This window comes from Nycticebus coucang, chromosome 18 (assembly GCF_027406575.1).
Source record: "Nycticebus coucang isolate mNycCou1 chromosome 18, mNycCou1.pri, whole genome shotgun sequence".
NCBI lineage: Eukaryota > Metazoa > Chordata > Mammalia > Primates > Lorisidae > Nycticebus > Nycticebus coucang.
In genome coordinates, this window is record NC_069797.1 from 78045050 (window position 1) to 78069523 (window position 24474).

A 24474-nucleotide genomic window follows, 5' to 3' on the forward strand; every position below is an offset into this window, starting at 1 on the left:
GGGCGGAGGAAGGCAGGGTCCGCTGGGATGGTGCATACTGCACCAAGGCATCGGCCCCATGGTAATAATTAACTCTCCGAGGGCCCTGGGAAGTGGCATTCTGAGATTCACAGATAAACTGAGGCTCAGAGGAGACCTGGTGCTCGCGGGCCACCACCTCTCCATGGTCAGGGTCTGGGCGCTTGGTTGGGGGTGGGGAGCGTGGGGCGTGGCGGTCAGTTGGCACAGGCTCCGCGCAATGGGCTGGTGATCTCCGCTGCACTACGAGTGGCCTGGAGCTCGGGTGACCCGCCTGAGTCCGCGGGTTCTCGTGGCCCTGGACACCGCCCAAGGTGCTGGGCGCCCGCGAGACCCAGTGCGACCCCCGCTGGCCAGAACTGTGGCCCTGGCCGCCACCTGCGGCGGGAGCAGGGCGAGGACGCGCCTCCCAGGGGCGGGCAGGGGCGGGGTCCGCTGGGGGGCGCCACCGGGCTGGGGTCCCACCACGCCTGCGCGAGTGCGGCGGCGCGGGCGGAGGCAGGCCGGGCCCTCGCGATCCCGGGGAATCTAAAGGCGCGAGCGCAGCTGCAGGTGCGGGAGAGAAGAGGACCGGATCCCGGGCGCGGCCCCGGGATTGCTGCCAGCAGGGTGTGGCCCGGTGGGTTCGGGGTGCCGGGGTGCAGTGGGAGCGCGGGGTCCCGCAGGGCAGGGGTGCAGGGCGGGGTGCCCGCTAGTGCATGCGTGTGGCCCCGCGGGCAGGTCGGCGGGGTGCCAGTCCTGGGGAGCAGATTCCCGCCGGCCGGGTGTCCGGCGCGCCGCCTGCGTCCAGATGAGTGGCCGCCGGCTCCCGCCCCTTCCCGCCACTTCCTGCAGACTCCAAGTTTCGGTTTCGCCAGCGGTGCCGGGTCCCGCCCCGAGGCTTTCCCGGGACCCTAGGGCCAGCCCCGGAGGGCTGGGCGCGCCCGACTCCCCTAGCTCGGGGCGGAGGAGCCCCCGGAGTGCGCGGCGAACCCGGCAAGTGTTGGGGGCGGGCGCAGACGGTGGATCCGCATCCTTCGCTTCAGTGATTGCAGCAGCTGAAAAGCGTAGTTACAAAAAGATACCATGAGTTCATTTGGTAGCTACTTTTACCAGGGAGGCACCGCCGCCCGGGTACAACACCAACCGGCCCCAGCCTGGCTCTGCCGGGGCGAGGGTCTCCAGGCCTGGGTGCACGCCCCTCCCCCTCCCGGAGGGCGGCTGGGAAGGTCAGGGCCGCAGGGGAACGTGCCAGTTCAGTGGCCTCCCCCGCCCCCACTTTGTTTTCTTTGGTGGGAGTTGGGGGATGGGCTCTGAATCTGTGCTGGGAGAAAAGAGCCGGAAATGGGAGAGCCGATGAAAGTGTTGGGTGCTCGCCCAGGCCGGGAGCTATTCGGTGCTTTAGGAAGGGGTTCCCGAGCCTGCTGTGGGTTTTCTCGTCTGTGGCGAAGCGTAGCACTGGAAACACTCTGGGTGGAAAGAGGCCCGGGCGCTGGGGAGTCATCGAAGGTGTTTTAGTGAGGGAGTGGCCAGCCTCAGTGGTGGTTGCTCCAGGGTTATGTGTAGGGGGCGGGGTGGCCAGGGCCTGGCTGTGGCAAATGGAGGGGAGTTTTAAACTTTCTTTCTACTCTGAAGGAGAGAAAAATCGACAGTAGACAGATTAACGGGCAAACAATTATATGCTTTTGGGAGCCTCACAAAATACCTGTGTGAGGAAGGGCCAGCTGGTGAAGTTGGAAGGGAGGTGCCTGAGTAATAGGGTGTTTTGTTATGCAGATGGGCCTCAGGTAATCTCTCCCTGCCTTTCCGGATCCTTGTAGCCCCAGGCAATCTCTGTGCCCATCTCCTGTCTCTGCTCGAGGAGTGATTAGCCCTTCCCCAGGTCCCTCTCTGGGCTAGCAAGGGGCTCAGAGAAAGCCTCTGCTTGCACCCACTGTTTACTAATGTTCCTTTACAGCCACAGTAGTCTGTCTCCTACATAGCTGAAGCCAGGGAACCCCACACATCTGATCCCTCATCACCACCCTCCCAGTCCCTGTCCTGTCTGGCCACTGCTTGAGCCCAGTTTCTGGTCTGAAGCCAGCAGAAAAGGGTGGTGGGTGGGTGAGGGTGCCCTTGGAACTCTTCCTACAGAGTCAGGTCAGGTGTCAGGTGGCCACCAGCTGTCCGCACCCCCAGCCTGGATGCAGTAAGTGCCCACCCTGAGTGCTGGCCCGGGTCTGGGTTAGCTGGGACCCTCATCTGGGTTTGATGCCACCCACCAAAGAGGCTGTCCTGAGGGCAGAGGGTCCGGTGAGCCCTGGCCCCCTGAGCCCTGAGTGTTTCTGTAGTGCTGCAAGGCTCTGATGAGGAGGCTGAGCACCTTGGCTCGGGCACGCAGTGGCTGCCCCTAGTCTTACCTGCTCTGAGCCTCCCCACCCCTACCGCCCCTTGAGTTCTCTGGGGCTGGGATGCCAGGACCCAAGGACATCTTAGACTCACTGAGGGATGGAGAAGACAGGTTGCAGGGGCTCAGAGCTCTGGGGGTGGGGGGGAGCGGGGCTGCAGGTGGGGGTGCAGGTGAGGAAGGCTGCAGTGACTGGGCATGCCTGCCCGGGAAGGCTGGGTTTCGATCCACTGGGACCTTCTGGGCTGCTATAATTTCCTTTCTCAGAAAATGAAACTAAAGCAGGGCCAGGTCATGTGACAGCCAGCAATGTACATAAGGGCTGCCTCTGACTCCCGCTTTCAGACCTGCAGGGTCAGACACCAGGAGCAGCCTCTGTGGGAGCATGGAATGCCCTTCATGCCAGCACGTCTCCAAGGAGGAAGACGCCAAGTTCTGCAGTCAGTGTGGATGGAGACTGCTTCCTCCTGCCACTCCTGCCCCCACAGCAGGTGAGGAGGTGCTGGGGACCAAGTGGGGCAGTGGGGACCCCCGGAGGTGGACAGCCAGCCCTGTCCCACCACCTTTTCAGGAAACAGGAATCTGTGGTCAGCCCGCAGTCCCCCTCAGAGCCCTCTGCTGCAGACCTCCATTGACAAGCACTTTCAGGGAAGAGTTGTTTACTGGTTCTGTTGGGGCCCTTGGCTGGAGGTGACTATCACTTTTTTAAACTTTCGGTTTCGTTTCCTAGAGAGAACTCAGGGTGCTGCTTCTCCTTGGGAACTGAAGTGTGGGCTGGGGTGTTTGGAGGGTTTCAGAGGATGCCACAGGGAAGTTGGAGGTGCTGTGGGAGGAGGGAGGACTCTGCCTGGACTTGTTTGTGAGGGACAGTGGGGAGTTCCCACAACCTGATCAGTCCCCTTCCTGGCCCTGGAAGGCTGAGGGAGCAGAAAGAGTGGATCGTGATGTCTGGTGCCTTCCCCGCTGACCTCACTGGGACCATCCTCAGCTTCATTGGCTTCAGACTGGTTTCCCTCCCTCTGGGCTGCTGACCCCACCCCCTTGCACATGTGCACTGGCAACTCCCATGTTAACCCTTTCATTCCAAGCCTCTGCCCTGAATGCTGGCCACTCTGGCCTGTCCACTGGGTGTCTGACAGCCTTTCAGCCTTCCCATGTCCAAGGCCTCCAGCCCCCAGCTCATCCTTCCAGCTGTCCCCGCCTGAGCCCCAACTCTGACCTCAGGCCCTCTCTTTCCTTCACATCCTACATCCTCTGTCCTCTCCAGGTGCCTGCCTGCCTCTGACAGCACAGCAGAGTCAATTCATGAGCCCCCTCCCAGCACCCTCCACCCTTACCAATTTAACTCAGAGTACAAGCCAGAGTCCTTACTGGGGCTCACGAGGTCCTCCGAGACCACTGCCCCCCTTCCTGCTGGCTGCAGAGCCCACACAGCTGCCTCTTCCCTCTCTCAGTCTTTGCCCCACCCTCACCTCCTCTGGTGGGGTCCGCTGTGACTGCCCCACTGAATACTTCCACCAGCCCCTCCCCCAGATGCCAAGCTGCACCTCACCTGGCTGTTCCCATGTCAGTGGGGAGACTTTGCTCTTTGTCCCTGTGCAGTGCCTGGCACACAGCAGCTGCTCCAGACTTATTTGCTGGATGCATCCAAGAAAGTTCCTGGGAAGACCATGTGTGTTTCCTAAATATTGGGCTGTGCCATGCGGACCTGTACGGCCTACATGCGTCAGTTCCAGAACCTCTGCTTGCCCATGCAGACGCCCAGCGTTGCCCTGTGTTAGGGGCTGGGCCTCGGCTGCCAGTCCTTCCACGATCTTGTCCTGTGCATCTGTACAAAGTGCTCGTCTTACAGATGCTGTCACTGAGCTAAGGAGGTGGGACCGGGCTGCTGCTTTCTATTGCTGATTTTTGTTTTTTGGGGTTTTTTTTTGTGGTTTTTTGGCTGGGGCTGGGTTTGAACCTGCCACCTCTGGCATATGGGACCGGCGCCTACTCCTTGAGCCACAGGCGCCGCCCTGTGTTTTTTTTTTTTTTTTTTGTAGAGACAGAGTCTCACTTTATGGCCCTCGGTAGAGTGCCGTGGCCTCACACAGCTCACAGCAACCTCCAACTCCTGGGCTTAAGCGATTCTCTTGCCTCAGCCTCCCGAGCAGCTGGGACTACAGGCGCCCGCCACAACGCCCAGCTATTTTTTTTTTTTTTTTGGTTGCAGTTTGGCCGGGGCCGGGTTTGAACCCACCACCCTCGGCATATGGGGCCGGCACCTTACCGACTGAGCCACAGGCGCTGCCCGCTGATTTGTGTTTTTTTTTTTTTTTTTTGAATTTTTGGCCGGGGCTGGGCTCGAACCCGCCACCTCCGGCATATGGGACCGGCGCCCTACCCGTTGAGCCACAGGCGCTGCCCCGCTGATTTGTGTTTTATGTATTTTCTTTTGTTGCTGACTCTTTGGGGAGGAACTTGGGCTGAATATCAAATTCCAGAGTCTCGTCTTTTCTTTTGGAATACCTGGGACTCAATGGGTGGCAGAGCTGTGGGCACACGCGTATCCAGGTGGCTTCTGCTGTTATCAATCCCTCACTGTTGAGTTACTGAGTCATAAGGTGGCTGAGCTTCTGGTGTCCAGCAGGGACTTCCCACCCCTGGTCACTGGAACACCTCTCTGGGCAGAGGGCCTTGGGATCTTTGGATTCGCAGATATTAAAATAACAAAACCAACCTGCTGTAGCCAGGTGTGGTGCCCACCTGGGGTCGTAACTACTCCAGAGGCTGAGGCAAAAGGATCCCTCGAGCTCAGGAGTTTGAGGTCACAGTGAGCTGTGATGGTGCCACTACACTCCAGCCTGGATGACAGAGTGAGACCCTGTCCCAAAAATGAATAAATACATAAATAAATAACAGAAACAAAGCCTACTCTGCTAACCTAAGATGTGGCCAGCACTGTACGAGGAGCTTGTTAGGGTAAGAAAGGTTTCTCTAACAACCTTCAGGATAGAAGCACAAATCCAGTTGTGCTTGTACCTGTAATGGGAGGCCAAGGCCTATGGATTGCTTGAGCTCACGAGTTTGAGACCGGGCTGAGCAAAAGTGAGAGCCCGTCTCTACTAAAAATAGAAAAAAACTGAGGCAAGAGTTGGAGGTTGCTGTGAACTATGATGCCACGGCACTCTACCCAGGGCGACAGCTTGAGACTGACTCTAAAAATAAAGAAAGAAGCACAAAGTTTATTTTATTCCTTCTCTGAAGAAAGGGAGTGCCCAGCATCAGAAATAAGAGAGGTGCTTGGGCGGCGCCTGTGGCTCAGTCAGTAAGGCGCCGGCCCCATATACCGAGGGTGGCGGATTCAAACCCGGCCCCGGCCAAACTGCAACCAAAAAATAGCCGGGCGTTGTGGCGGGCGCCTGTAGTCCCAGCTACTCGGGAGGCTGAGGCAAGAGAATCGCTTAAGCCCAGGAGTTGGAGGTTGCTGTGAGCCGTGTGAGGCCACGGCACTCTACCGAGGGCCATAAAGTGAGACTCTGTCTCTACAAAAAATAAAAAAAAAATAAGAGAGGTGCTTGCCCTGAGACCAAACTGCTCTGACGCCATTAGGGCAGGCAGGGGGTGAAGCGTGTGTTTCAGCCCAGTTATCAGGCTGATAATGGGAGTTGGGGTTTTCTTTGTTCTTAGCCATAGGGTAGGCAGAGACATCTGACATCTCTCCTTAAGGAAGCGGGGGAAGCTGCCCCCTTTGCTGCCTGCTCGGGCTGTTTAAATACACCCCGAAACCTTCATAGGCAGTGCTGGTCCAGTCTGTCAGATGTCCACCCGTTTGTCCCCTCCCTTCCCAAGACTGCTTTTCTCTTTGGAATGTGAATTGACCAGCTCTGGTGAAGGTTAATGAAGATTTACACCTTTTGTCTGCTCAGCTTCTTTTAATTGCTGTAGGAGAGAGACTCGTGTTACTATAGTTAGAGGCAGGGTTTATGCTACTCTATCTGGTTGCCAGTTAGAAATTTATTTTTCTTATTAGCCCCTTAGCAAGACCGTTCTTCCAGAGCTGCCATAAACTCCTATTTCACAGATGGCTTTTCATGAAGCACAGAGAGGTTATATAACTTGCCCACGGGCACACAGCAGGATAGGAACCCTCCAGAGCCCCTGGAAGGAGCCACAGCTGAGGTCTCATTGGCCTCAGCATGAAGGTGGGTGGGTGCTGGCGTGGGCTACTGCCCACCTGGGCTCAGCCTGGAGCAGCTCTAGTCCCCCCCTGCCCCAGGCTACTGTTGGGGAGAGGAAGGATGCCTGGGATCAGAGTTAACTACTGTTCTGCTGGACCTGACTGGCGGCCAATAAGGGCAGTGAGAGAGAGACAGGCCTGAGGCTTCATTTGGTATCTGGGAAACAGGCAACCTCATTTACCTCCTCTTGGAGGGTGTCCCTGGAAGGCCTCTTCCCTTTGCCCCCGCCCCCCTTTGATTTCGGTGACAGGGCCAGGAGGGCAACGGACATATTTGCCAACAGAAAGGGAAAAAGAGTTGATCTGTCTGAGGATGTGGGTGTGTGGCATTTTTACAGAATGCCATTAAATCTTCTCATACTTGAGCCAGAGCCAGGGCTGCCTTCCTGGGGGTGCCCATCTGGAGGGTCGGGACAGCAGCAGCTGTGGCCTTCCTCACGCCTGGCTGTGACACTGTACAGGAACCGGACCTGAAGCCAAGATGTCAGGGACCCTGCTAGGGTGGCTGAGGAGGCAGATGCTCCTCCTCTCAGCCACTTGCAGGTCCCCCCGCCCCCCCTGTGGCCCTGGGCTCAGGCACCCAGACTCTGGCTGTGGTGCTGCAGGAGAGGGTGCAGTCGGGATCTGAGCAGGGCTGCTGTGCTGTCTGCCCCGAGGCTCCTGGACGCCTCGGTTGGGGAGAGTCATCTCAGGTGTCAGTGGTCCTGGATTAAGGGATACCTGGAGAATTGGTAAAACTTGGAGCTTGGCTCCATCTGTGAGCGTGTTTCTGAGTGGACTGGGTGGGGAAGAGCCTGGGTCAGTGTGGGCAGGCACCATTCTGGAGAAAAGGAAGGAGGCAGGGAAAAGAGGATTAACCTGTCCTCCCCTGGAGCTGGGCACACTCTTCCTCTCCTGCCCCTAGCATCAGAACTCTAGGCCTCTAGCTTTCAGATTTCTAAGATGTGCACCAGAGGCTCCGGGGTTCTCAGGCCTTCAACCTCAAACTGAGAGTTGTGCAGTCAGCTTCCCTGGTTCTGAGGATGTCGGACCAGGAGTGAGCTGTGCTGCCAGCATCCCAGGGTCTCCAGCCTGCAGAGAGGTCTGACCTGGGACTTCTCAGCCACTACAGTTGTGTGGGCCAGTTCCCCTAATAAATCCCCTCCCACGTGTCTGTACACATACGTTGTTGGTTCTCTCTCTTAGTTTGCTTAACTCGTTTGGAGGTTTCTGGAATTGGTTCTGTAATCTGATTAGATGTAAAAATGCTAAGGACTCACTGCTAATAGTACAGAAAGCACTGAGAGTCCACGGTGTGAACTGTTTGCTTTTTAATGAGACAGGGTTTTGCTCTGTTGCTCAGGCTGCAGGACAGTGCCATCATCATAGCTCATGTAGCCTTGAACCTCAAACTCCTTGGCCCACGTGATCCTCCTTCCTCGGCCTCTGAGTAGCTGGGACTACAGGTGTGTACCACCACGCCTGCCTAATTTTTAATGTTTTTGTAGAGACAGGGTCTTGCTCTATTGCCCAGGCTCAAGCAATTCTTCCACCTTGCTCCCTAAATACTGGGATTACAGATGTGAACCAACATACCTGGTCAATTTTTTTTCCACATCAGTGGGAAACCTGATTGGTATTTTGAACCTGGAGATTGGTTGGGTGTATTGTCTATTTTTATGGTTTCTTGTCTTTCCATTTGTAGTATGCTCTTCCCTTTTTTTCTTTTTTTACTGCTCTCAGAGATATGATTTATATTTTACATATTCTTGTAAGTTTTCTGAATATGAACAAATAACAATGTACACTAGAGAAAACTATTTTTAAAACCTTATAAATAAGTTCAATAGTTAAAATTATAATTTTCAGAGTAAAGACGAATCAAAATGCCACATCTATACCATGCATACTATCACACTGTCCATTCTACATGGTTTATAGCGATAGGTATTTATACACACCACAACTGGAAATTCATTCTTTTGGTCTCCCATAGGCTGCAGGTTCTTTTTTTTTTTGTAGAGACAGAGTTTCATTTTATTGCCCTCAGTAGAATTCCGTGGCATCACACAGCTCACAGCAACCTCCAACTCATGGGCTTAGGCGATTCTCTTGACTCAGCCTCCTGAGTAGCTGGGACTACAGGCGCCCGCCACAATGCCTGGCTATTTTGTTTTGTTATTGCAGTTTTGGCCGGGGCTGGGTTTGAACCTGCCACCCTCGGCATATGGGGCCGGCGCCCTGCTCACTGAGCCACAGGCGCCGCCCTAGGCTGCAGGTTCTAAAAGTACAAATCCTAAACCTCTGAAGGCAGCATAAAAAAAATTCCCTTGGAATCCTGAAGTAGTCCTTTAGCAGTCTATATTATATACATATATAAAAAAAGAGTCAAGATATTTGTTTGTTCTATTTATTTCTTTTTGGAAGACAAGGGAGGAAGTAAAAAAAAGTTTGGTTTTGCTTCAAAGAGCTTTTCTTAAAGAGTGATGATTCATTTTCATTATACATCAATATGGACAGACATTGTTCTTTTGGTTTTCATGACAATTAAATTCAAGATAATATATGTACTATACATGCATGTTTTTCTGAAATTCAGTGTATTCATTTGTGCTCTTGTTCATATATGGGAAGAACTGGCACTTTGGCTTCAAGAACAAATTTTAAAAATCACAAATCCAACTTGTCTCTGATTTGGTTCTGGGCCAAATTAATGAGCCATTGAGGAATAATGGCTTCAAACCTTTAATCATCCTGTGAAACTGCAATTAATTAAGAGTCCACTGATTCTAAGAACTATGCCACCAATAACAAAAGGAAAGAAAAATTCCAAGTCTGCATGCCAAGTTTGGAGCAAAATATCTGTAATCTTCTCACTTTTGTATTATTTATAAATAGGGGAGAGGGGATAAGAATTACATGAATAATGTTAAATAAAAATGCATACAGAATTGGGAAATGTTTTTCATTAAATTTGTCACTTATTCTAGTTCAATAAAATGCTTGTAAAGAAAATAACCACTTAAGGCAGAAGACTAGTTACCCTGCTGCTGTTCTGAACTTCTTGAGAGCAAAAGAATGAATACCAATCATTCTGGTTTAAACTTAATTATTTGTCTAAAAACATGTTATTCTGAAAGTTGAACATCTATGTTATGCCTTGAAAGTTCAAAGCAGAAAGTAAAGTCACATAGAAAGCCAGAACCTTCCATCAGTATGTTTAGATAGATGTTTGCTTAGTTTTTAGTATCTAAAACCTTTTTTCCACACATGGAGCAGATACCCTTTTTGTAGGCAGAGCCCTGGCAGTAATGAGAACCTGGTTGGTGTACAGAACTTTTACAGATTCTGCAAGTGGAGAACTTATTCTTTCCATAAGGATCAAATCTTGCTTTTTTCGAAGTAAGGCTTTATTTTCATTCAGTTTTCTTTTTTTTTTTTCTCAGATGTATTTATAATTTTTTGAAAAACTCTAGCTCTGTTCATTCAGTTTTCTTCCACCACTTTCTGTGGTATTTCTAGCTCCATCCTTCCATGTATCTGGAGTGATAACAGTACCAAGTTTCTTTTCACATTTTTCGCACAGCATTCTTCCGCCGTCGCTCCTCTACCAGCCTCTTCCCTTTCTTTCAATAACGTGTTATAGTTTTATTTATTTATTTATTTATTTTTTATTTTTTTATTAAATCATAGCTGTGTACATTGATATGATCATGGAGCATCATTCACCGTTTACCAAGTTTACCAAGTTTCACATATACCCTTGTAAGATGCACCGCTGGTGTAATCCCACCAATCCCCTTTCCTCTACCCCCCTCGCCCCCGTGTTATAGTTTTCCTTGTAGAAGTCTTTCATCTTAAATTTATTCCCAAGAATTTTATTTTTTTAGCTATTGCCTTCTTGATTTTTTTTTTTAGTTAGTTCATTGTTTATGTATAGATACGCTACTGACTTTTGTATATCAATTTTATATCATGCAGCTTTACCGAATTTGTTTATCAGTTCTGAATCTTTAGGATTTCCTATGTATAAGGTCATGTTTTCTGCAAACAGGGAAAATTCAACTTGTAATTTGGATGCTTTTTATTTCCTTCTATTGCCTAATTACTCTGACTAGGGTATCTAATGCTATGTTGATTAAAAGTGGTGAGAGGGGGCATCCTTCTCTTGTTCCCATTTTTAGGGGAAACATTTTCAGCTTTTCCATGTTCAATAAGATGTTAGAGGCCGGGTGTGGTGGCTCACGCCTGTAATCCCAGCACTCTGGGAGGCCGAGGTGGGTGGATTGCCTGAGCTTACTGGTTTGAGACCAGCCTGAGCAAGAGCAAGACGCTGTCTCTAAAAGTAGCCAGGTGTTGTGGTGGACGCCTGCAGTCCCAGTTACTCAGGAGGCTGAGGCAAAAGGATCCCTTGAGCCCAAGAGTTTGAGGTTGCTGTGAGCTACGATGCCACAGCACTCTACTGAAGATGGCAAAGTGAGATTCTGTCTCAAATAAATAAATAAAGAGAGGGATGTTAGTTGTAGGTTTGTATAGAGCCTTTACTGTGTTGAAGTACTTCTGTAGCTAATAGGAGTTTTTTATCATGAAGGGATGTTGAATTTTATCAAAGGCTTTTTTGCATCTGTTGAGATTGTCATTTGTCCTTTGTCCTTCATTCTATTGATGAGATGTATGGTGTTCATTGATTTGTGGATGTTGAACCACCCTTGCATTCCTAGAATAAATCCCACTTGATCATGCCGTGTTATCATTTTGCCATGTTGGGTTTGGTTCCCTGGTATTTTGTTAAAGATTTTTGTATCTATATTCATCAGGGATATTGGCCTATAGTTTTTCTTTCTGTGTCCACAGCTAGTTTTGCTGGCCTTGTAGAATGAGTTAAGATGAATTCCTTCTACTTCAATTTTTTTTTAATTGTTCAAGGAGAATTTATCTTAATTCTTTAAAGGTCTGGCTAACTGGCTAACCCATCCACTCCTGGGTCTTTCTTTGTTGGAAGACTTTTCATTACTGATTCAATCTCATTACTAGTTATTGGTGTATAGAAGGCTTTCTTTCTTTTTTTCTTTTTTTTAAATTTTATTTATTTATGTATTTATTTATTTATTTATTTTTATTGAGACAGAGTCTCACATTGTGGCCCTGGGTAGAGTGCTGTGATGTCATAGCTCACAGCAACCTACAACTCTTGGCCTCAAGCAATTCTCTTACCTCAGCCTCCCAAGGAGCTGGGACCACAGGTGCCCACCAATCTACCTGCCTTGGCCTCCCAGAGTACTAGGATTGTAGGTATGAGCCACTGTGCCTGGCCTTTATTTAAAATTGTTTTTGAGACTTGTTTTGTGTGCTACCATTGCCGCGGACCACCCAGTCGGTGGGCTTCAGTCCGAGGGAGAGCAGGGAGAAGGAGCGAGGAAGGTTGAGAGGTCGGCGCAGGAATGACAGTCTGACACACCACGGGTTGGAGTATGCAGCTGTAACTTTACTGTGAAAGCATGCAAGTACTTATACAGTTTTTCTTACAGGCAGGGGGCGTCATACACAAGAGTTATTTTGAGTTAGTGGGAGAGTTACAATCATTTACTTAGATGTACAGATCTTTCCTTTATGTTTGCAGTTTTTCATGCTTAGGTAAGCTCTGATTGTTCGAGACATTTTCAACAACAATTCAATTGCTTTGCCTTTTGTTGATAACAGTCAAAAGCATGTCTAAACTAAACAGTACAAAGTTTAACTCACTATAAAAGAGCTGGTCTCAGCATGGTTGTGAAGTTGTTTGCTTCTTCCTCTTTCCAGAGATAACAAGGTTTGCGTTTTCTTGCTAACTGCTCAAGACAAAGGGAAGGCTGGCATAATTTCTTACTTTTCTGTTTATCCTGCTTTCCCTGCCTTTGCGTGATTGTTCTATTTTGATTTGTATATGATCATTGTCTATTCTAGTTATAAATGATTCTTCTTGTAATAAAACATCTATACATTGTCTAAAATCATTGGTATTTACTACTGTGAAGGTATTTATTACTTAAACGTCTTAGTGCCTGACTTATAGGCGGCACTGAGTCTAGCAGGCTCGTGCCTTATCTCATCCTGCAGTGCAATGGGTCCAGCCCTGAGAAAGCACATTGTGATTAGTATCAGAACACACAGACCTATGCTAAAGAAAAACAAAGTAATAAATTTTAAAGACTGCCAGGGTCGTTCAAGCTCCTGCGGGTGACTTGGCACGCAGAGCACCGTTTCTGATGCTGTTTGTGCAGGGGTCGCTGGGGGCGAAGCTCCGTGGAGCACAAGCCTCCTTACCGACGCTCTAAACGCGGTCAGCGCCGCCTCGCTTCGGCGGTAATGCCGAGGGCGCGGCATACCATATAGTCAGTCCTGGAGAAAATTTCATGTGCTGATTTTCAAAAAGAATGTGTATTCTATAGCTGTTGGGTGAAGTGTTCTAAAATGTCTGTTAGGTCCAGCTGGTCTATGGTAAAATTCAAATCTGATTTTTTTTTTAACCTAATGCTGAGAGTGGGGTGTTGAAGCCCCCAATTGTTATTATACTTAAGTCTCTCTCTCTTCCTCTAGATCTAATAATATTTGCTTTATATATCCAGGTGCTCCGGTGTTAGGTGTTATGTATTTATAATTGTGAAGTTATTTTGCTGAATTGATCTCTTTATTATTATGTAATGTCCTTATTTCTTTTTACAGTTTTTAACTTGACGTCTCTTTTGCTGATATGTGTCTGTGTGTGTGTGTGTGTGTGTGTGTGTGTGTGTGTAGAGAGAGAGAGAGAGAAAACACATAAGCGTGTGCTGCGTCCACTCACTTTTGGTTTCCATTTGCATGGAATATCTTTTTTTTTTTTTTTTAGAGACAGAGTCTCACTTTATCTCCCTTGGTATACTGCTGTGGCGTCACAGCTCACAGCAACCTCCAGCTCTCGGGCTTAGGCGATTCTCTTGCCTCAGCCTCCGGAGTAGCTGGGACCACAGCTAGTTTATGTCTTTTAAATGGGGGAGGTTCATACATTTATTATTAAACAGGTTATGGTTGATAGGTGAGGACTGTCATTTTATTGTTTTTCTTTGTTTTTGTGGAGTTTTGTATATTTTTGACTTCCCCTCTTTATTATTTATTTTTAAGGTTGGCTGGTTTTTTGTAGAGGTAAGGCTTGATCTCTTTCTCATTTTCCTTTGTGTATTGACTCTAATAGTGTGTCTTATAGATGTGCATGTTTTCATGATGGTGGTTATCATCTTTTTACTTCCAAATGTGGCTCCCTTGAGAATTTCTTGTAAGCCTGGTCTAATGGTGATACATTCCCCTCGTCGTTGGTGGTCTGTGAAAGACTTTGTCTCTCCTTCATCTGTGGAGGACAGCTTTGCAGGGTGTAATGTTCTCGGGGGCAGTTTTCTTTCTCCTTCATCTGTGGAGGACAGCTTTGCAGGGTGTAATGTTCTCGGGGGCAGTTTTCTTTCTCCTTCATCTGTGGAGGACAGCTTTGCAGGGTGTAATGTTCTCTGGTGGCAGTTTTCTTTCTTTCAGTACCTGTGCCATCCTGCTCTTTCCTGGCCTGTACGATTTCTGCCAAAAAATATGTTGTAAGTCTAATGGAGAGTCCTTTATGTGTAACTTGACATTTTTCTCTTGCTGCTTTTAAAATTCTTGCTTTGTCTTTAGCTTTGACAATTGGACTACAGTGTGCCTTGGACAGGACGTCTGGGCTGAATCATTTGGAGTAGCGTGACCTTAATAATTGTGTCTCCCAAGACTTGGGAAGCTTTCTACTAATATTTCATTAAATATGTTTTCCTTACCTTTTCCCTTTTGGGGAGGGTGGGGGATCACATTTTTTGGGAGGGCCTATTCCCTTTTCTCCTCCTTCTGGAACACCCATAATACAAATATTTTTCCTCTGAATGGTGTTCCATAAATTGTGTAAGATAAGGTGTTCAACCTTTTTGTTTTTAATCTGCCACACGCTGGAAAAATGAGAGTTGTCTTGGGCGACACATTAAATACAGGAGCCTTAAGGAAAGCTGATTAACAACAACAAAAAGATCTGCGCATATTGTGATATCGGGCAGCACAGGTAAGCAAAACATGTCCTCACAAAAGGATAGACACCTCTACTGTAGGGTTTATTCTTCTCTTCCTCACCCCTTCCCCTCCTCTTCTCCTCCTCTGACTATATTATTTCAAAAGATGGTCAAGTTTGGAAATTCCTCTGCTCCATCTAGTCTATTGCTTTCAACAATAGACTTGATTGTAATATTTACATTTTTTGTTTGGCTCATTGAATTATTTACTTCTAGGATTTGTTTCGTTCTTTCTTTCTTAATTTTTCTGTAGAAACAGTCTCACTGTATCGCCCTCGGGTAGAGTGCCGTGGCGTCACATGGCTCACAGCAACCTCTTACTCTTGGGCTTACGCGATTCTCTTGCCTCAGCCTCCCGAGCAGCTGGGACTACAGGCGCCCGCCACAACGCCCGGCTATTTTTTTGTTGCAGTTTGGCCGGGGCTGGGTTTGAACCCGCCACCCTCGGCATATGGGGCCGGCGCCCTACTCACTGAGCCACAGGCACTGCCCTGTTTGGTTCTTTTAAATGATATCTGTCTCTGTTAAATTTTTCATTCAAATCATGAATTGTTTTCCTGATCTAATGGAATGATCTACCTGTGTTCTTTTGTATCTCACTGAATTTCCTATTGTTTTGAATTCTTTCGAATTTCATAGATGTCCTTATAATAGGGGTCTGTTATTGGAGAGTTACTGTTTTCCTTTGGAGGTGACATGTTCCTTTTCGGGGCTAGTGTGTCCCTGCAATGATTAGCTGATTACATATCTGATGGAAAGTCACCTTTTCTAATTTTTTGGAGTAAGTTTTATAGGGAACGTCCACTCACATGAGTGAGTCTTAGGGTGCTCATTATGTTGCCCTTGGCCCCAGATGGAGACACTGTGTAGTTTCCTCAGCTGTAATTCATCCTCGTGGTGTTCTGAGTTTCTCACTGACCTAGGATGAGAGAGTTTGTGGCAGTGGTGGTGAGGCTTTGCTGGACGTGGGCTTGCTGGGCTATCTGTCAGGTCATGCACACATGCCAGTGGCCACAGACCTGCACATTACAGAAGGACATAGAGGACCATGAAGTCCCCTCACCCTGGCCAGAACAACACTGTGAGCTGGTGTATCCTCTAAGATGTTTCTTCCACGTGGTCCTGGACATGTGCACACGCATGTGCCTCTCTGGGCCCACAGGGTCTTTGCTGGCTGAGGTTTCTAGTTGAGCCTGGGCCTAAGCAGCACTGTTCTCTCTGCCCCATGGCAGGGTTTGACTTGGCAGCCGCCAGGCTGGGCACCTCGATTGTCCTACTATTTTGCCATTAGCACTGGCGAGCTGCACAGAGCTCCTGTCCTGGGGAGCCAGTCTGTCTGGAAGATAAACTCTGGGCAGCTGGCTGCAGGCCCCAGGTTGGCACGTTTACAATGGAAATCTTTCTCCAAATCTCTTGTACAAAGCTTTCCTGGCTGTTCTTGCTGACAGTGACTCCGAGGTTTTGTTTCTACACACATGCTCTTCAGGGTTGGGAGTTACTGATCTTGTTAATCGATGCCAGTTGCTGGGTGGAAGTGGCATCTCATGAGCTCCATTCTGAGTTCCTTGATTAGTAGGGAAGCCACGCATCTTTTTGGAAGTTAGGATGCTATTTGTATATCTTTTTCTTTGAAGCACCTGTTTTTCTTTAGGGAAGTTCATTTTGTGTGGTCTTGTTACTGATACTCATGGTTGTTGGGGCTGTTTATATTGGAATAACTTGTAACCCAGCCTCCTTGTGCTTGCCTAGCATGATGGGGGAGCACGCTGGGCCTTCTCAGCCCAATCCAGGCTGGCGGGGGTTCAGCTTACTCAGGGTCGTGCTCCGTTTCCTGGTGCTGACAGCCTTGTCCTTCTTCACTGCCAGCTTTTTCCCAGTCTAGAGGGAGAAGGGGACAGTAGTCGGTGAGGGGATATGTCAGGAATTCTGTAGGCTGGTCCTGGACCCATCTGTGCTTCTTGCCGATTGCCACATCCCTGAGCCTGTCACTGGGGCCAGGGGAAACATGGTTCTGACTGGATTAGGCTAATCAGGGCTGACCCCCAGCTAGGGTTGTGTTGGGAGGCTGCAAGCTCTGGATCCCTGTTGAAAAGAAATATCCAATGCCCAGAGGAGTGGCCCTGGGTTATGTGTTAAAGGTTTCCCAGCTTTTATATTTTGTTTGTAATGTTTGTTTGTGTGTATGTGTGTGTATCTAAGTAGAAATTTAGAGGATTGAAATTTATCAATTCTGAGTTCTGTGAATGAACTTCTTTAATTCCTGAGGGCTCATATGTCTAGGTGCTAGGGCCTCAAGGGGAACAAGGGTGTCATGGCCCCTTCCTTGTAGAACTTACAGAGGAGGAGAAGGATGGTGATCAAACTGGGCCCTGGAAGAGGGAACAGAGCAGGTGCCCAGGGCAGGGGGCAGCGGAATAGAGACCCTTTTCCTAGGGCCTTGGGAAAGGGTCTGTGCAGGTGAGCCAAGAGAAGGTTCTACATGGAAAGCCAGACTTGAGATGGCCCCGCCTGGACTGTGTTTCGGAGCGGTAGGTCACTGAGACCCAAGTCTGGAAACAGGGTGCCCTCGAAGGGCGTCTTCATCCACTTTGTGCTGCTGTAAGATGACACCTGACGCTGGCTGATGTGTGGAGAGGAGGTTGATGTGCTCCTGCTTCTGTGTCCCGAGCAGTTCGAAGGCCAGGCCCTGGCTTCTGTGCGGCATCAGGGCCAGAGGGGAAGTGGACACGTGTAAACCGGGGAACCTTGAGGGGCGTCCCAGCTTCTAACTCCCCTCTTAGGCCCTACCTCCCCAACACTGGGGATCAGATTTCAACGTGGATTTAGTGGGGCAGAGACACTCTCCAAACCATTGCAAGGCGGGGCGCGCAATCAGGTGCTCCGTGTGTTGGGTGATGGTCCTGAACAGGCGTGATTCTGGAGGCAGACCACTGGGCAGATGGTGTCTGGACAAGAGAAGTGTCAGGAGACTCCTGGGGTGCCGTTGAGAGAGGTGCCCACCCTAGAGGAAACAGGAAGAGCTCTTCTGGTAGGAGAGGAAAGCATGATAGCCTTCCTTGTAGAGCTGTGCAGTCTGAGGTGCCACTGACACCCCAGGGAAGTGTCCGGGCCGATATGCTGATGTGGGCGTCGGGCGGGAGGGACTGACATTCGGCCTGCCTGTCATTTCTGTCTGATCCTCCCCCTGTGTGGGAGGCTGGGCTGCCCAGCTCTGTCCTGCACACCTGAAGACACCGTGCCTTGGAGCGAGGCCGGCTCAGCCTGACGCGTGGGGACTGTTTCCTTCCTGATGCTTACTGGCTCCTCCTGAAATCTGATCCTTTTGTCTGCCTTTATAGATTCTGAGAACAATGCTTTGGTGGTGGCCCAAGAGGGAGGCCTGGAGTGTGGGGAAGAGCTGAAGGAGGAAGGGAGCTTGTGCTGTGCCCCAGAGTCAACTGATTGGCAAGACAACCCAGACGAGCCCTGTTCTGATGGCCCCTGGACCGTCCAGAAGGTGGGTATGCTGCTCTGCTTCGTGTCCCCTGCCCTCGCTCTGTGCAGAGAGCTTCCTGGTGCAGTTTCTTCAGGGGCTGAGCAAGACTGGCTCTGAGTCTCCCTCACTGGCCCCTGTGTACCCACAGTGTCCTCTCTGGGACAGCCTTGCTGCTCAGCTGTCCCCTGAATGTCACTATAGTGCAGCCTGCCTCCCAGAAGATGAGTCTGTGGGTCCCAGATCCTCTGGGGTCTCCACCTCCCTTTTCCTTGCACCGGACACAATACCTGTGTGTTTTCCAGAAGCTGGATATGGGTGGGGGCCCTGAGCGTTGGCCACTCATGTGTCCCACTGGTCTCTGTGTCTCTTAGCGACAAGGGTGCAAGCCTGAGGTGCCTTGAAGCTTTGGATGTAGGGCAGGCACTCGGAAAATGTGTTGGCCGCTGGGATGCCCTTCCTGGAAGGCTGAGGGGCACAGCCCTCTGTGTCTCCCCTGGCCTCTAGCAGCCCTGTGAACATGTTAGACACCCAGAGGATGCCTCCTTAGTGAGGAAGGAACTACTTGGAGCACTTAAGGAAGCTTTCGAGGGGAGTGTCCTTGTCCTGCTCTGGAGAAAGATGAGAAGACAAGGGCCCCTGTGCCCAGGCTTAGCCCTGTGGAGACCCAGGTGGCTATGTCCAGCTGCCGGGTTTCCTGCTGGGTACTGAAAAGTGGAAGTTTTCTTTCTTTTCTTTACTTTCTCTCTGGGTTGGGGTTGGCTTTCTATCTGTTGTTCCTTGTAGGTGGTGCCCCATGGTTGGGCTGGGGTAGGAGGTGATGTCGTGGGCAGTGCTCTGAGGTGTGTGACCTCCTTGTATGTCCATCTTCTAGCTAGTTTCCTTTCCCTTGTAAGAGGTGACAAAACTTGGAACCCTAGGCTGCGTGTGGAAGCTCAGACGTTGGCGTAAGGAAAAGCAGTTGTAGGTTCTCTGTCCAGGGCTTCTTGGACAGAGAGGGCTAACGAGTCTTGAGTTTTTACTTTTTCTTCTCTTTGTGTTTTTTAGAATGATCAGCAAGTGGTATCAAGTTTTTGTGTTTTTTTAGAGACAAAGTCTTGTTTTATCACCCTCGGTAGAGTGCTATGGCGTCACAGCTCACAGCAACCTCCAACTCCTGGGTTTAGGCAATTCTCTTGCCTCAGCCTCTCAAGTAGCTGGGACTACAGGCACCTGCCCCAAGGCCCAGCTATTTTCTTGTTGCAGTTTGGCCGAGGCTGGGTTTGAACCCACCACCGTTGTTATATGGGGCCAGCACCCTACTCACTGAGCCACAGGTGCCGCCTAGCATCAAGTTTTATGGTAAAATCATTTGCTATCCTTAAAAAAGAGATCTTATCGGGAGGCTGAGGCAAGAGAATCGCTTAAGCCCAGGAGTTGGAGGTTGCTGTGAGCTGTGTGAGGCCACGGCACTCTACCGAGGGCCATAGAGTGAGACTCTGTCTCGTAGGGCACCGGTCCCATGTGCTGGAGGTGGTGGGTTCAAACCCAGCCCTGGCCAAAACCCACAAAATAAATAAATAAATAAATAAATAAATAAACTCTAAAAAAAAAAAGAGAGATCTTATTAAAATCGTTAAGAAACAGTTTAAAAAGTAACAAAACAGACAACTACAATCCACAGTAAGCAACAACATCAAACCCTGATTAGAGAGAAGAATCTGGTTTCCATGGTTACCATATTATCATATTCAAAATGTCTAGTTTTAGACAAAAAAATTATGAAACTTGCAAAGACATAAAAAATTATAGTACATCCATAGTAAAAAAAGAAATTAATAGAAAGTGTTGCTGAGGAAGCACAGACATTGGGCTTAGCAGAGAGGGACTTAAAACAGCAATCTTAAATATGCCTAAAGAGCCAAAGGAGAGCAGGAAACTGATGTCTTAACAAATAGAGCGTACCCACAGCCCTTTATTTATTTAGACCTAGATTTTATGGAAAAGAACCCCAAACAGTAGAACAAATAGAAATTCTGGAACTGAAAAGTCTAATAATTGAAGTGAAAAGAGGACTCAGTGGCAGAATCAGGCAATAAAAAAGAAAGAATATGTGAACTTGAAGATAGAGCAATTGGATTATCCTGAGGAGCAGAGAGAAAAAATAATAAAGGATAAATGAAAAAGCCTAATAGGCCTGTGAGATGCCATCACAGCAGCATATGTACCAGCATATGCATAATATGCATAATGGTAGCCCCAGAAGTAGAGGAAAGAGGGAGGAAAACAGAATCTTTGAAGAAATAATGGGGCGGTGCCTGTGGCTCAAAGGAGTAGGGCGCTGGCTCCCATATACTGGAGGTGATGAGTTCAAACCTGGCCCCGGCCAAAAACTGCAAAAAGAAAAAAAAAAGGCCAAAAACTATACAAATTTGTGAAAAATATTGGCATTCAAGAAGCTCCACAATAACTACAACAACAACAAAAAAGCTCAACAAACTCCAAATTTGATAAACATAGATAAATTCCAAGATATACTGTAATCAAACTGTCAAAAGCCATAGACAGAGAATCTTGAAAGTAGAAGGAGAAACATTTCTGTTCATGTTCAAGGGATCCTTAATCAGAGTCACAACCAGTTTCTTGTTACAAACTACCAAGTGCAAAAGACGGTGGAGTGACCTGATCAAAGTGCTGAAAGGAAAAACAACTGTCAATAAGAATTTTATCTCTAGCAAAACTATCCTTAAAACATAAAGGAAAAATCTGGTTTGGCATGGTGGCTCACCTGTAGTCCTCACACTCTGGGAGGCTGAGTCAGGAGGATCACTTGAGCTCAGGAGTTTGAGACCAGCCTGAGCAAGAGCAAGACCCCATCTCTACAAAAAGTAGAAAAGTTAGCTGGACGTGGTGGCATGTGCTTATAGTCCCAGCGACTGGGGAGGCTGAGCCGGGAGGGTCACCTGAGCCCAGGAGTTTGGGGTTGTAGTGAGCTGTGATGACATCACTGCACTTTAGCCTAGGTGACAGAGCAAGACCCCATCTCAAAAGAAAAGGAAAAATTAAGATATTTCTAAATACACAACAATTAAACAATTTGTTACGAGTAGACCTATCCTACAAAAAGTGCTAAAAGTGTTCTTCAGGCTGAAATGAAAGGACATAGTGACTTGGAGCCGAAAGGAAATAAAGAACTCCAGTAATTCAAAATAGGTTGTTGTAAGTTTAAGATAGTAAGTGTATCCCTAGGGTAACCACTAAGAAAATGAAAATAGTATACTATAAAGTAATCAGCAAAAGGCAGTAGTTGAGGAATAGATCAAAAAAGATAGTACACATAGAAAGCAAATAGCAAAATGTCAGAAATAGGTCCTTCCTTTTAAGTACAGTTATCCCTCTGTATCCTAGAGGGATGTGTTCCAGGACCCCTCAAGGATAGCGAAATCCAAGGATGTTCAAGTCCCATATATAAAATGGCACAGTATTTATAGATAATCTAAATGTACCTTCCTGTATACTTTAAATTATCCCTGGATTATTTATACTACCTAATACTATGTAAATGCCATATTTATAATGGTTATACTGTATTTTTTATTTCTATTATTTTCTCATTTTTTATTGTGGGTTTTTTTTTCAAATATTTTCAATCTGTAGTTGGATGAGTCTGTGGATGAGGAACCTGTGGGTAGAGAGAGCTGACTGTAATTACTTTAAATGTAAATAGATTAAACTCTAAAGGCAGACAGTGGCAGAATGGATTTTAAAAAATAATGCAACTATATGCTGTCTACAAGAAACTTGGTTTTGATCCAAAGGCACAAATAGGTTAAAAGTGAAAGGATGGAAAAATATATTCCATGCAAAGAGGAACCATAAGAGAGCAGGGGTGTCTTTACTAATGTCAGACAAATATACTATAAGATAAAAATAGCCATAAGAGACAAAGAAGACCCAGATATTGATGAAAGGGCCAATTCTTTAAGAAGGTATATTAATTATAGATAGATACACGCCCAACAAATAAAGGGCCCCCAAATAAAGAAAGATTGACAGAATTGAAGGGGAGAAATAAGCCGTTCCATAATAATAGTTGGTGACTTCGATACCATGCTTTCCATAATAGTACAAGTACTTCTGCATAGAACAAGCAGACAGAAAATCAATAAGAAAAGAGAAGACCTGGTGGCGCCTGGGGCTCAAAGGAGTAGGGTGCCGGCCCCATATACTGGAGGTGGCAGGTTCAATCCCAGCCCCAGCTAAAAAAAAAGAGAAGACTTGACTAAGTGTCTACGCCCAGTAGACCTAAGAGACGCATATAGAATATCCCACCTAACAATAGCAAAATACCATGTACAGAGTCTTTTCAAGCACACATGGGATATTCTTCAGTATAGACGGTATAGTAGACCACAAAAGGAGACTCAATACACTTAAAAAGAGCAAAAGGTATCTTTTGTGGCCACAATGGAATGAAATTAGAAATTAATAAAGGAAATCATAAAATTCATAAATATATGGAAATTAATTCTCTTAGACAACCAGTGGTCAAAAATGAAATTACCAAGACAGTTTGAGTACTTTGATGCAAAGTACTCAGTGAAAGTGAAAACACAACATTGAAAGCTTATAGCTGGCTGGGCACAGTGACGCACACCAGCTACTCAGGAGGCTGAGGCAGGAGGATCTCTTGAGCCCAGGAGTTTGAAGCTGCAGTGAGCTATGATGAGTATACTGGGCAAAGGAGCAAGACCCTGCCTTTAAAAAAAGAAAAATAACTTACATATGAATGTCCATAGCAGCATTATTCATAATAGCCAAAAGGTAGAAACAACCCAGATGTCCAGGAGCTGGTATCCATCAGCTGTAAAAGGGAGTGTGGTGCTGACATGTGCCACAACCTAGAGGGACCTCACACATGACACTTAGGGAAAGAAGTCAGACTCACATGGCCCCTGTAGGATTCTGTTTATATAAAATATCCACAGACACATCCATGGAGAGAGAGCAGAGTAATGGTTTTCAGGGACTGGGAGGAGGGGAGTAGGGAGTCACCACTTGGTGGGGATGGGTTTCCTTTCAGGGTGATGAAAATGACAACTGGCGAGGTGGTGGCTGCAAATGCCGTGAATGTGCTGAGTGCTGCTGAGTTCACTGTGAGATTGTTTAGTGCGAAATGATTTTCACCTCCATATAAGATGACTTCGTATAGTACTATTGTTATAGAAGGGAATTTTGAAAAATGCCTAAATATGTACATATTCATGAGGAGGGAGGAGCAAGATGGTGGCCTAGTAACAGCTTCCTTGCAACTGGGCACGGTGAGACTGGGGAGAGAAGACTGCAGGCATCTCTGGCGGGTGGGATCTGCCCAGAAACATCCCTTTGGGGACACAGGGAGTCAGCGAGAGACTTCTGGACCCCATGAGGAGGACAGAAGCAGTGGAGAACTGGCCAGTGGTTGCGTGTGTTCGTTCCGTCTAATTCTGCCGGCAGCTCTAAGTACAGCAGCAGTGAATTGCAAACTGGAAAGGCCTTCCCTGTGAGCTGTTTTATTTTTTTGGACTTGGGGACTCAGTTGAACTACCTTGGGAGAACTTAGGCGAGAGTGCGGAGGACTTGAAGTGTTGTCTAGGGCCCCGGACTGAGCCACTGAGCCAGATGGAGCTAATTAGTGTTTGGCTATGCCACATGGAATCATTGTCAGAGAACTGCCCCGGCAAGCTCTACCCTCAGGGTCACAGAGCAAGGATCGTGCCGGAGACCTTGAGTGAGTAATCTAGTGACTGAGCAGCCTAAAGGCAGGGTCTGAGACGCCTGACAGCCCTGGCCCTCAGGGGCATAGCGTGATGCCCACTCTGTGGGCACACTGGGTAAGCGGTCAGCCACTTCAGGAGTGATCTCAGGGACAAGTGCTTTCCTGGGAAAGCTTCTGCTTAGCCAAGGTTAGCAGTTTAAAGTGCCTTTTAAGCAGGCTGAGGAGAGATTTAGGCTCTCCACCCTGCGGGGTTTGCAAAATCAGCAGAGGCCTCCAGTCTCCATCTCACACAGCCGTATCAGCATTGTGATTAACATTTCATACCCCAGAAGATCACCTCTTGCCCAGACAGTGTTGAACAAGATATATATACACACACATACTGCTTTGTTTTTGGTTTTCTCTTTTTGTTTTCTTTTTTTTTTAATTCCAACTTTTTCCCTCTAGATTGTCCTTTTTTTTCTTTCTTTTCTTTCTTCATTTTTCTAGTTTAAATATAATTTCCCATAGTTGCCTTCTTTAACAATTAGAACTTCATTTTTGCTAGTGTTTCTACCTCTATTATTTGGGTTTTCCTCCAATTTTATCCCG

At 47.9% G+C, this 24474-nt stretch overlaps 2 protein-coding genes across 7 annotated transcripts in view; one reads left to right on the top strand and one right to left on the bottom strand.

The window, feature by feature from the left end:
* Positions 1-517: 517 nt before the first annotated feature.
* Positions 518-24474, top strand: part of RNF213 (ring finger protein 213) — a 120767-nt gene continuing 96810 nt past the window's right edge. For 5 of the 6 annotated variants that reach the window (XM_053570644.1, XM_053570646.1, XM_053570647.1 and 2 more), the window contains exons 1-3: positions 518-637; positions 2729-2874; positions 18013-18170. In XM_053570644.1, coding sequence (XP_053426619.1) covers positions 2769-2874; positions 18013-18170 — 264 coding nt within the window. In that variant the 5' untranslated portion in view covers positions 518-637; positions 2729-2768. Of the gene's footprint in view, positions 649-2728; positions 2875-18012; positions 18171-24474 lie in introns of all 6 variants that reach the window. The other variant, XM_053570645.1, reaches the window with a different exon arrangement.
* LOC128570980 (cysteine-rich PDZ-binding protein-like) lies at positions 9818-10170 on the bottom strand. The gene is made up of 2 exons (XM_053570654.1): positions 10059-10170; positions 9818-9993 (listed from the first exon to the last, which is right to left on the bottom strand). The coding sequence occupies exons 1-2, from the start codon at positions 10168-10170 to the stop codon at positions 9818-9820; spliced, it is 288 nt and encodes a 95-aa protein (XP_053426629.1).